Source organism: Symphalangus syndactylus, chromosome 21, assembly GCF_028878055.3.
Source record: "Symphalangus syndactylus isolate Jambi chromosome 21, NHGRI_mSymSyn1-v2.1_pri, whole genome shotgun sequence".
NCBI classification, from domain to species: domain Eukaryota; kingdom Metazoa; phylum Chordata; class Mammalia; order Primates; family Hylobatidae; genus Symphalangus; species Symphalangus syndactylus.
In genome coordinates, this window is record NC_072443.2 from 79,218,911 (window position 1) to 79,230,998 (window position 12,088).

The 12,088-nt window shown below is 39.3% G+C and overlaps 1 protein-coding gene across 2 annotated transcripts in view; it reads left to right on the plus strand.

Moving 5' to 3' along the window:
* Positions 1-12,088, plus strand: part of ADAMTS9 (ADAM metallopeptidase with thrombospondin type 1 motif 9) — a 180,608-nt gene that overhangs the window by 59,514 nt on the left and 109,006 nt on the right. For both annotated transcript variants that reach the window (XM_055259173.2, XM_063630783.1), the window contains 3 exons: positions 7,556-7,722; positions 7,815-7,944; positions 8,894-9,020. In XM_055259173.2, the coding sequence (XP_055115148.2) occupies positions 7,556-7,722; positions 7,815-7,944; positions 8,894-9,020 (424 nt within the window). The remainder of the gene's footprint in view (positions 1-7,555; positions 7,723-7,814; positions 7,945-8,893; positions 9,021-12,088) is intronic.

Genomic DNA, 12,088 nt, shown 5'->3' on the forward strand with positions numbered 1-12,088 from the left:
AAGAGCAGCATGGCTTACACTCAGATCTAGAATAAATTAGAGCTGTCTTGCTGGGCGGTCAATCTTTAAAAGAAACGAATGTACTTTCTTTCTTGTAATATCCAGGCAGGAACTCTATTTATTTATCTGAATTCAACCTGTATAGAGGCCCTTAATCTAAGCATTTGGACATATTGAGCGGGTAAATGAGTATTTGTTGAATTGAATTAAAGTCTATATCTCTATTTTGGAATGTCTACATGAAGCTGCATAGATAGACAGTGAGCCTTTTAGCTAAGTATGCTAATCAAGTGTGATATTTATACATGACTCCATTATGGCATTTGCTATCACTATTCATTCATTCACTCACTCACTTATTTAATATGTGCCAGGCACTGTTCTAGGCACAATGAACAAAACAGATAAAAAAAAATTTGTGTCTTCTTGGACATTACTTTTTAGTGGGACAATAAACAATAGGCAATAAACAGTAATCTGATAGATACGAAAACTCCATACTGTTATAGTGATAAGTGCTGCTAGAAATCAGAGCAGCCTAAGGCAAATTGGGGTACCAAGGGTGAGATGTGGACAGTAGAGTTGAAATGTTTGAATCCTAGAGCAAGATAACAAGCTATTTAGGGGAAAAGCATTCCGGGCAGAGGGAATAGCCATTGCCAAGTCCTTGAAGTAGGGAAGAACAGAGGGAGGCAGTGTGGCTGTTGCCGAGTGAGCACAGAGGACACTTCTAGGTAAGGTTAAACAAGACTAGGTCATACACGACCATATAACCATTATAAGAACTTTGGCTTGGACTCGGAGACATCAGGAGACACTGGAGGTTTTGAGCTGAGGAATGACGTATTACTGCCTTTATGTTTTTAAAGGAGCACTCTGGCTGGTACATTGAGAAGAGATGGTGGGGGAAGTGTGTACAGGACAGAAGCAGTGCCGTTGATTAGGAAATCATTGCAGTAATCCAGGAGAGAGGTGCTGGTGGCTTGGCCCCAATGGGAGCAGTGAAAGTGGCAGTATGTGGTTAGATTCTGGATATCTTTTGAAGTTGGAACAAATATGATTTGTTGATGGATTGAACATAGTGTGTGAGTTAAAGCTACAAAGGAGTTAAAGGTACACAGGAGTTAAAGGTACAAAGCAATCTCAAAACTCCAAGGTCAAAACCTGAGCAATGGGAAGGATGGAGTTGTCATCAACTGAGATGACAAGACTAGTTACATATTTATCATACGACCACTAGTGTTTTAAAGTTAGGGCAGGGTCTTTACATCTTCAGCTACTGATGTGAAGCCTACATATGATAGGTACAAAGCAAATAATTGCTGAATTGTTGAACAGCCATTGTCAATGCTGTCTTTAATGACTACCTGCTGTGTGCTTAGTGGAGAATGGGGTTACCTTCGAAATGTACATTCACCTCTTCTTTCAAGGGCCATAAAGCCTTACTTGGAATTTAATTACTCAATCACTACATCAGCTTTTCACTACCCCAAACATCCAAATGAGTGACAACTTTATAAGACAATTAACAAAGTTCTTGGAGGAATGTTTTCAAATTATTTTGGGGGGGAATCCTTCATTTCTCCTTGCACAGCTGCAGAATGAGGCAAGTATTTTTCTTTGTACACTTGGTTATAAATTTGAGCATGTGGCTGCTGTGTCCTTACTACTTGCTAATTAAGTCAAACAGCATTGCATGCAGCCTGCTTTATAAATTAATTTCCTGAGACCTGAAGGCCGTGTGGAGTTGCTCCTTTCTTCTCTTCGAAAGAGAGAAGGATTCTCTGCTATTCTTGTCTTTCTTGGAAAAACAATCTCCCTCCAAGTAGTGGCCTCAATTCAGTTCAACTTAATCAACGCACATCAAGCGCCTGAATTCAGGGAGCGCCTCCTGATAACCTTTTATTATTCAGTGGAGGTTTCTTAATCTCCTTGTAAAGAATGAAAACAAAATTAAAGAAGATTTGTCATCTGGGACAGGCATTCTGAGCCAGTTATGACTCCTTAATGGAATAGAATGGGAAAGTCACCTTTTGGCATAAGGAAGTCTCTCTAGAAGCAAATGAAAAGTGTGCAAGCCTACGTTGCAAGTCACAGTCCACTGAGTGTGAAAGTTGAGACCTCAGAGCCTTTGAACCTCACGGTGGTTACTCAACAAGTTAGGAAGAATTTGATGTTGTCATCAAGTCTGGCATGTGTAAATATTTACTCTTGGCTTGAGGGAAGATGCCGCAAATGCACTGAGAAGGTTTTACAACCCACACTGAGTCTAGCGTTGAGTCCAGTCACAGCTGTTCCATTGCTAAGCAATATTCATCCTTATCCCTTATGTTTTTTTTTCAGCATCAGCCAAGCCATACTTTTCTGTGTATTCTAGGAGGGAGCAATTTCCAGGAGAGAGGGCCTTTTGTAGCAGTCCAGCTCTGATGGGTGCAATGGGAGGGAAACCAACCCAGGAAATTAGCTCCCTTAATCGCATTAGTGGGAGGTTGGGCATTAGGCTCTTGTTTTCAGGAAACTATTTGTTTCACAAAGTACCAAAGCAGAAAGCCTTCCTGTCAAAGGTCATCCTTTTACATGGACCTCTTCCTCCTGTTGAGCTAAAGCCAAGTTGTACCCAGGGCCACCATGTTCGTATCTCTTTAGAAGAGAAAGTAGCCATTTCTGTGATACTTATTTGTCTCTAGTACACTTAGCTCTTGATTAATTGTGGCAATGGGAAGATGGGAATCGATGCAGTGCAAGATAAAATAGGTTTTTTTTTTTTTCATCTGATGATTTTAAGGATGGCTGGGGCCAAACCATTTATCAGGGCAGATCGTAAGAGGAATCCAATATCATTTGTGCTCCTCTCTTTCTCCCTACTCACATCTACTGGAATAAAGAATATGCGCGGAAGGGTGAAATACCCTGAGTCAGCGAAGCATGAAAGGAAGCCTGGAGACATTGGAAAAGACCCCCCAAATTAACCTAGAGTAGACTATCACTCTTTGCATATGACCACACTGGATTATCACTTGATTTACAGAACCGGCATGTGACATTTTATTTCCCCCTTTTTATCAAGACATCAGCTGGGTAGCTAGCATACAACTTCATTTGAAAGAATTGGGTGATTTTGTTGACAGCACATCATACTGTCACCATTTGAATGACCCGCATTAGGGAGCAGCCTCAGGATGCCCAAGGTGCCACGGAAACAACCTCGGCTTCAGTGATCCGTTGAAACTCCTGCCTCTTTCATGGCTGGTGGGTCTCATGCTGCAGGAGCTGCAGGCAAGACGAGGTTGTCAGAGGTTTACGCTGACTGAGAAAGAGTCATTTGGCTGGAAGCACTCTATCCTCCTTGACATGGGTGTCAGACTCTATCAATCACTTATTCTTTCAGCATCATCGATTGAGCACTTACTATAGGTTGGGATCTTTCTTGGGCTTATAAAAGTAAATTTTTATTTTATCATTTTATATATTTAAGGGGTAGGACTACAGGTTTCTTACATGCATATATTGGGTAGTGGTGAAGTCTGAGCTTTTAGAGTACCCATTACCCAAATAATGAACGTTGTACCCAATTGGTAATTTTTCAACCCTTATCCTCCTTTTACCCTCCCACCTTTGGTACTCTCCAATGTCTATTAGTCGAAAAAGTGGATTTTTAAATGGCTGCTTTGCTCCAGGGCTCATGCAGACTAACAAAATGAACAATTTACATTTAAGAAAATCTACAACACAAACATACTTAGTTTCTATTTGTATACAAGAGAACGAATGCATGAACTCATTTACTCATTTGACAAACGTTTGTTGACCCCCTTCTTGGAAAGTTTTAGTAGTTTATAGACTCTGGAGATGGATTTCCATGATTAGGAGCCACCTGGCCTTGAGAAATTAACTATTTTAAGTCACGCCTTTCTCACCCATAAATTAGGCTTCTATAATAGACACTACCTTATAGAGGTGCGATAAGGAGACGGTACATACAAAGGCATTTTGATCTGCCAGGGACTAAAGCTGATATGGATTCTTATTTAATTCATATAACAATCCTATAAGAAACTCATTATACAGAGGAAGAAACTGAGGCTTAGAGAGGTTAAGTAATTTATCCAAGGTGATACAAATAGAAAATGGGAAAGATTGGTATCCTTATTGGTGGGACTTCAGACGCTACACACTTAACCACTTCACTTTACTGCCGCCATGTAGAATGATATATGGCTGACCTGGAAATATATAGGACTTGAAATTTAGGTTTATTGGTGGGAGTGAGCGGTGAGACTAGGAAGATAGGTGGAGATTAAGATTTGTAAAGTTACAGGGAGGTTTTGCTAAGGAGGTTGTACTATCTTATAGGTAGTGGTGACTTCCAAAGGATTTTGAGCCAAGAATTTGGAGGGTATTTTATCCTTTTAAAAGCTAATCTTGACATTTCCCTGTGTCACCACATTCTTCCCAGTCATTTCAAGTGAAGGCACCTTATTCTTCTCTTGGGGCCAAATGTTGTTTACATGGGTGAGAATTCTGGTAAATGAAGTGCTGGATTAGGAACAGAATTCAATGCAGTTAATTCCTAATCCTGGAACGAATAGCCCTGCATCAGTAAAGTGTCCAATTGCATGAAGTCTGTGAGGTTCCTATGTTTACGAAAATTAAGGATCATACTGCTGCTGAACCACAAATATTCAGAGCTTCATCTCAGCCCTCTTTAATATCCACGTAAGGGTATAATATTTACTTAACCTAAATCCTTGGAACCTCTTCTGTGTACACATTGCTTCTCTCCTGAGTGGTGAAAGGTAATGTGTCACCTACATTGATGAGATGGCCTGCATCAATGAAAGATGAATTGGGATCTGGCTAATACCTAAGACATCTTGTCCACTCCTCATTCCACAACCAAGACAGGTATCATCAATATGATGCTAAGACATGATGCTGTGGGTGAATCACGTTCAGCATGGTTTCTTGGGCAGCTGTTACCAATTGATTGACATTGGCACCGTGGATGAAAATTATTTGGCATCTGTGAGTTAAATGTCCTTGTTCCTTTTATTCACCTAAATATATGGCCTGTACCTTTCAAGGGCATCCTCATTACTAAAATTTGCTACTCTTGCACAAATTACAGACGGTAAGGGGGGCCTTTCTCTAGTCTTTGTTCAGAGCCCAAATTTTTAATAGCTCTGATTTATTAAATACCTGCTTCATGTCAAGCCCAATACTCAAGAGGACTTATTCAAGGAGCAGTGGTACCAGGGGAGAAAAAAGCAGTGCTATCAAAATTTTGAATTAAATACTAAAAGGAAAAGATGTGATTGAGATTTTATCTTGAGAAATTAATCAAAAATTATGAAAATAAATTTATTTGTATTTGACCATCAACAAAATTACATCTTCATTTTAATCATGCCAAGGTTTTGAAAAGAATAAAGCAATTGATAAATATTTTTGCATACATTTTTCATATCAAGTCACATAATAGCAAAGTAGTATATTCTTGACTGAAAGTCTGAATTTAACAGTAAAATCTGAAAGGGAGTCAATTTTAGAAAAGCTTTCTAGAGATTTATTAACTTTCCCAATAAGCTCTCTTGACCTTTTAATAAATAAATTATTTCTTCTGAAGCAGCTGTTGTCTCATCCTCCTTGTCAATTTTCTTTCCTGTTTCTTTTTTCAGCTTCATCGAGGGATAATTGACAAATAAAAATTGCATCTATTTGAGGTGTTCAACTTAATGTTTTTATACTCCTATACACTGTGAAATAATCACCAAAACCAATCTAATTAACGTATCTGTCACTTACCTAGTTACCATTTCCTTTTGTTTTTTCTTTTCTTCCCTCCTTCTTTCCTCTTTCATTTTCTTTCTTTGTCTCTTTTTTCCTTTCTTTCTTCTTTTTCTCTCCCACTCTCTTTGTTTCTTTCAACACTTATAATCTACCCTCTTAAGCAAATTTCGGGTATGCAATACAGTGAGGTTAACTATAGTCACATTGCTGTATACTAGATCTCCAGAAGGTGTTCATCTTGCTAGACTGAGTCTTTGTATCTTTTACCAACATCTCCCCATCCCCCCTCCCTCCTGCCCCTGGCATTTACCACTCTACTGTCTGCTTCTATGGGTTTGACCATTTTAGATTCCATAACTGGTCTAACTCTGCCAGGTTCTCATTTGGCCAACATTTTGGCACTCGATTCAAGCAGTTCTCCAATATCACTTTTGCAGCATCACTGATTCTTTTCATCTTTTGCAAGCTCTGGAGTAGATTTATTCATTCTTTCCCAAAGATACATATTTACCAAGCACCTGCCATGTGCTCTTTCAGAAACTGGGATATAGTAGTGAATAAAATGATCTCAACATTCTTACCATCATGGGTCTTACATTCTTGTTTGGGAAGAGAGACTATAAACAAAGTGCCATGGAGAAAGGTGAGAAAGGGGATAGAAAGTATGTAATATGTGCTAACAGTGGGAGGCAGTTGCAGGTTTAGAAATAATGGTCTGGGTTGGTGTATTAATCTTCTACTGTGTAACAAATTATCTCAGGACATAGTGGCTTAGAACAACAAATATATACTCTTTCTCAGTTTCTCATGTAAGGAATTTGGGAGCAGCATGTATGGGTGTTTCTGGCTTGAAGTCTCTCATGAGGTTGCAGTCAAGATGGCAGTTAGGGATGTGGTAGTATCTGAAGACTCAACTAGGGCTGGAGAATCCGCTTCCCAGATTACTCACTGAGAGGGTGTTGGCAGAAGGAATCAGTACTTCCCTGCTGCTTGCAGGCCTCTCTGTGGGTTCTTTAGTATCCTCACAACATGGCAGCTGGCTTCTTCCAGAACCAGAGGTCCAAGGAAGAGCAAGGCAGAGCCATAGTGCCTTTGGCCTTGCCTCAGAAGTCAGGGTCTGTTGTTTCTGCATTGTCCTAGTGATTGCAGTCATTCCTATTGAATGTGGGAGGGGATGGCACACAGTGTGAATACCATGCAGCAAGGCTCGTTGGGGCCGTATTTGAGGCTGGCTACCACAGTGAGCTACACTGAAAAGGAGATCTTTGAGCATGATATTAACCATGGATTTTCAGATTTCAACATCTGTCAAACAAAAAAGACTTAACAAAGATTCAACAGGCTTGACCAATTCTATATACATAGATTTGTCTAGGAACCAATTTTATAAGTGTTCCGTTCACTAATACATATTTTCAAATCATATAAACACTCTTGCTTCCATCTATAATTCTGTAACTGTGGGTCTTGTATAACAAGCTCGAGGTTTATTAGGACACCTAGGTTACATTTTATTTTTCACAGATACCACGAGGGAGTAGGTGCTTTTATCTCCACTTTAGAGATAAAGAAATGGAGATGTATGGCCTTCCCGAGGCCATACAGCTGGCAAGTAGCAAACTTGGGCCTTGAAGCCATGCCCGTCTGGCTCAAAAGTCCCCATTCTGTGCACAGCGACTCTCTACCTATCCAGATGTTACTTCATATTTCAAACAGCTAGTCATTGACAGCAGATCAATGTATTATTCTCTTTCCTCACCTACAGCTTTATCAAGCAGTAAAGGTGAATTCTTGTTAAATGGAAACTTTGTTGTCACAATGGCCAAAAGGGAAATTCGCATTGGGAATGCTGTGGTAGAATACAGTGGGTCCGAGACTGCCGTAGAAAGAATTAACTCAACAGATCGCATTGAGCAAGAACTTTTGCTTCAGGTAAAAACTTGACCATGAGCCCACCATGCTTTTCTTCTGGTTGGCATCACCAAGCCCACCCACTTCCTTTCTGTTTTGTCCACACATTCTAGGTTTTGTCGGTGGGAAAGTTATACAACCCCGACGTTCGCTATTCTTTCAATATTCCAATTGAAGATAAACCTCAGCAGTTTTACTGGAACAGTCATGGGCCGTGGCAAGCATGCAGTAAACCCTGCCAAGGTATCTGCTTTGAGTTTGAGTTCTGGGGATTTGAGAAGTTTTTTTATCATTTTTTTTTTTTAATAACATCCAAATGCATGCAAACTGCAAACCCTTCTATCTGCATGCTTTCTCTAATCTCTTTTCTTTGAATGTGTCTAGTCATTTTTGGCTGGGAAGTTGAACTTTTTAAGGGATTCAGGAAATTTTAGGTTTCTTCATCCTCAGAAATTTTTGTACACATGTGTAAAACCAAGCAAAAATCACCTCTGCCATTGTAATTTTCCAGAGGCATGGTTTTAGTAGTCATAGCATATGTTATTTATTTTGTTTTCTTTTGTCTAAATGAGGAGTCAGCAAACCACAGCCAGTAGGCCAAATCCAGCCTACCGCCTCCTTTTTTTTTCTTTTTTTTCTTTTTTTTTTTTTTTCTTGAGATGGAGTCTTGCTCTGTTGCCCAGGCTGGAGCGCAGTGGCACAATCTCAGCCCACTGCAACCTCCGCCTCCCGGGTTCAAGCAATTCTCATGCCTCAGTCTCCTGAGTAGCTGGGATCACAGGTGCATGCCACCATGCCTGGCTAATTTTTGAATTTTTAGTAGAGACCAGGTTTCACCATGTTAGCCACGCTGTTCTCAAACACCTGGCCTCAGATTATCCGCCCACCTCAGCCTCCCAAAGTGCTGGGATTACAGGTTTGAGCCACTGCGCCCGGCCTACCTACTTTTACAAATAAAGTTTTATTGGAACACAGCCATGACAATTTTGTTTATGTATTGGCTATGAGTGGCTGCTTTTGCCCTGCAATGTCAGGGTTTGTAATGTCAGGGTTGAATAGTGCAACAGAGATCATACACTCTGAAGATGTTTACTATCTAGCTCTTTAGAGAAAATGCTTGCCAATCCGGGGTCTAAATAGTTTATGGAATAGATTACTTTCCCTGAATAATTTTTTTTCCCTCTCTGCTTAGGGGAACGGAAACGAAAACTTGTTTGCACCAGGGAATCTGATCAGCTTACTGTTTCTGATCAAAGATGCGATCGGCTGCCCCAGCCTGGACCCATTACTGAACCCTGCGGCACAGACTGTGACCTGAGGTGGGCCACTATTTTCTCAAGGCCTTTATTACTGAATTGTGAGAGTCTTGCAGGAGGTCCCAGCAGGAGAAGCGAAAGGAGGGGATGCTGGTCTTTAGTTCCCCTTTCTTGTGTTTCAGTGAAATAAGCTTTAACCAATTCTCCATCCCTCTGGAACTGATTATCCAAGACATACATGTGCAGATTTCTTGTTCATCTAAGAATTAAAAATAGCTAATAGAGTATGGCACTTTCCAAAAAACATTCTCAGTTGATCCTCAGAACTTGCAGGGTAGGTATTAGCATTATGATTGAGTCACATTGTATGTGAAAACTTGTTTTGAAAGTCAAAGGAAAAGGGGGAGAACCTCATCCCTCAAAGTACCCATAATGACCTATATCTACCAAGAGTGTATACCACCCAGTAGAAGAACTCCTGCACACCTGAAAGTTGCAGTACACTAAGGTAGCATCATGGAAGAAACAAGAAGAAAATGTAATACAGATGTCTGAGATAGTCAAACAATTGTGTATTTAAGAAAAGTGTAAAATCCGAGGCAGAAAATACTGGGTGGGTAGAGCATTCTGAAGCTTTTCTATTTGCCTGCAAGGTTGACTGTGTCATATTGAAATATTAAGTAGTCGTGGCTTACATTTTATAGTCTGCATGACAGTTAAATGCAGTTAAGGTGAGTTGCTGTTTTATCCTCCTTTTAAGAAGGGAAATTCAGTGGAGAGTGGTATAGGAATGTGTTAAGGTCTCACCATTTATGAGCAGAAAAGTGAATACTTAAGCATTTTGAAGGCTCCACATTACAATGCCAAATCCTATCAAAGGGTATTGGCTGCCTGTAGTGCTTTAGTGCAGATTATAAGGCCTACTTGAGGCTCTGAGAAAACAGAGGAGTTCTGAGGTTGACTACTAATGTCTGCCATGGGAGTGAGAGGAACAGTTATAGTACAAATGTCATATTTTTGCCAGTTCTGACTGAAGGCTCTGACTTCAAAGGCCCAGGATCTTTCTAGCCTCTACCCAGTGTCACTGACTTTCTAGCTCATTGCCCTAGTGAAATTGACTTGCCAAAATATATTGACAAAAGTCATTGTTAAAAAAAAAACAAAAAAACAAGAAGACATTAAAAGGCAGACATTTATACTAGGCAATATTCTTGTTGTAGTTAATGTCCATATAAACCCATTGTTTCAGCCAATTGAGTTAAATTAAAGTTCAGTTCTCTTCAGGAAAAAATAATTAGTTAACTAACTGCTAAACTGAATTGATCACTAAAGTTTGGGGAAAAAATGACTTGGTGGATAGATTCCTTGAGGAACAACCTTAATAAATTGAGAATGGTGACATTTTCTGAGTAGCCTTATATCAAATTATCACTACATTCCCCAGTACTCTGTAATGGTTATGGTAATAGAGTCAACCATTTACTAAGAACTATTTTTTAACAATTGTATATTATCCTATTAATATTCTTTTACTAATAGGATAGTTCTTATATTATCCCATTATCTATTATCCTGTTAATATAATTAATACACTACTAATTCTTCAAACAACATTATGATTTATATATTATTATTCTTACCATTTTACAAATAAGGAAAATAGAGGCTGAGAGTCGTTAAACAGATTGCCCAAGCTCACACAACTAGTTAGTGGAGTGACTAAAATCTAAATCTGCACCTAGGTCCTGTGCTTAAACCCTAGGAGAGAGTTATTTTTATTCTTAATTCAGTTATAATGATGAGTGTTACTCATGGATTCTGTTCTGGGTAGCTTGTCTTCCTTTGTGAAAAGAAATAATTCCCATGAGTTTTTTTGCCCCATCTCTGTTCCCTGTCTTGCCTGGAGCCCCTTACCTGTTTTTTCTCCACTGATTGAATCAGAACAGGACTGGTTGAGTCTCTGATGAAAACTGTAGATACAGCAGAACTCCTACCTACAGTGCTAAGTGTGCTCCTATGATCGCAAAGATGGTGGATTTATACATAGCATTGCGGATAATAGAATGTGATCTAAAAAATAAATAATTCTTTAAGAACCCTCTTTTTAAGTTTACCCATGGAGCACCAATTTGAGGGTGGAGATAATGTTTGTGCTGTTATTTTGAAAAACTATTTTTCACTTTGAGCAGATTCCAAAGTGAGCCACTATTTAATTTGTGATGATGCTGGCTTATGTGGTGTTCACAGTTTCTCCTGCATTGAAAGCCTTTAGACATAAAATTTAAACAGTGCTTATAAAGCTAATACATTAAAAGGTACCCACAAAGCCATGAGTTTTTGCATAAAATGATGCAAAAGATCTCAAATAGATTTCTGCTCATTGGTTTATGTGGAGTTACATGATACTTAAAACTTGGTTGGAGAATGAAACACCAAGGATAATGATAATGATAATAATAAATTATCACAGGAATAGCTACTTTTCTTGAATGTCTGCCATATGTGTGAAATGCTACACATGCCTTCCCCTCACTCAATCCCCCAAATATCCCAGTGAAATAGATTCTGTTTCCCTCCATTTCACAGATGAGGAAACTGAGGCTTAATGAAGCTAAGTGACTCAACTAGGGTCACTTAATTGACACTCACATCCAGGTCTTTCTGATTCCATAGTTCATCCTCTGATTTTTATTAAAAATAATGTCACAATACCTAGGTGTAATCAGGGCTTCAGTTCTTTGTATTTCACATAGTAGGTATGCTAGCACACTAAGCCATTATAAATTCTAAATTTCCCATTTGGGGAAAGTCACTTTTCTTTTGACCCTTAACTTTTATATATACTCTACTCAGACCAAACAAGGACAGCAGGTCAGATCATAGGCTCCAATGCTAATAATGGCACCTCTAATTAAAGAAAAGGTGAAGGGATTATGTCCAGGTCTTTTGGTAGTTGTGAAGATCATAGGGTTAGGAATTTTTAAATGCAAAGAAAAACCAGGAGTTTAGGATTAGTTTCCAAGGCCTCATTAGACAGGTGCATGCTCATTCCTAAAATTAACCAGAAGATCATGCCTGTTTGTCAGCATTCAAATGCGTAGCTTACTGGCCTGTATAGATTGTTGGGAGAA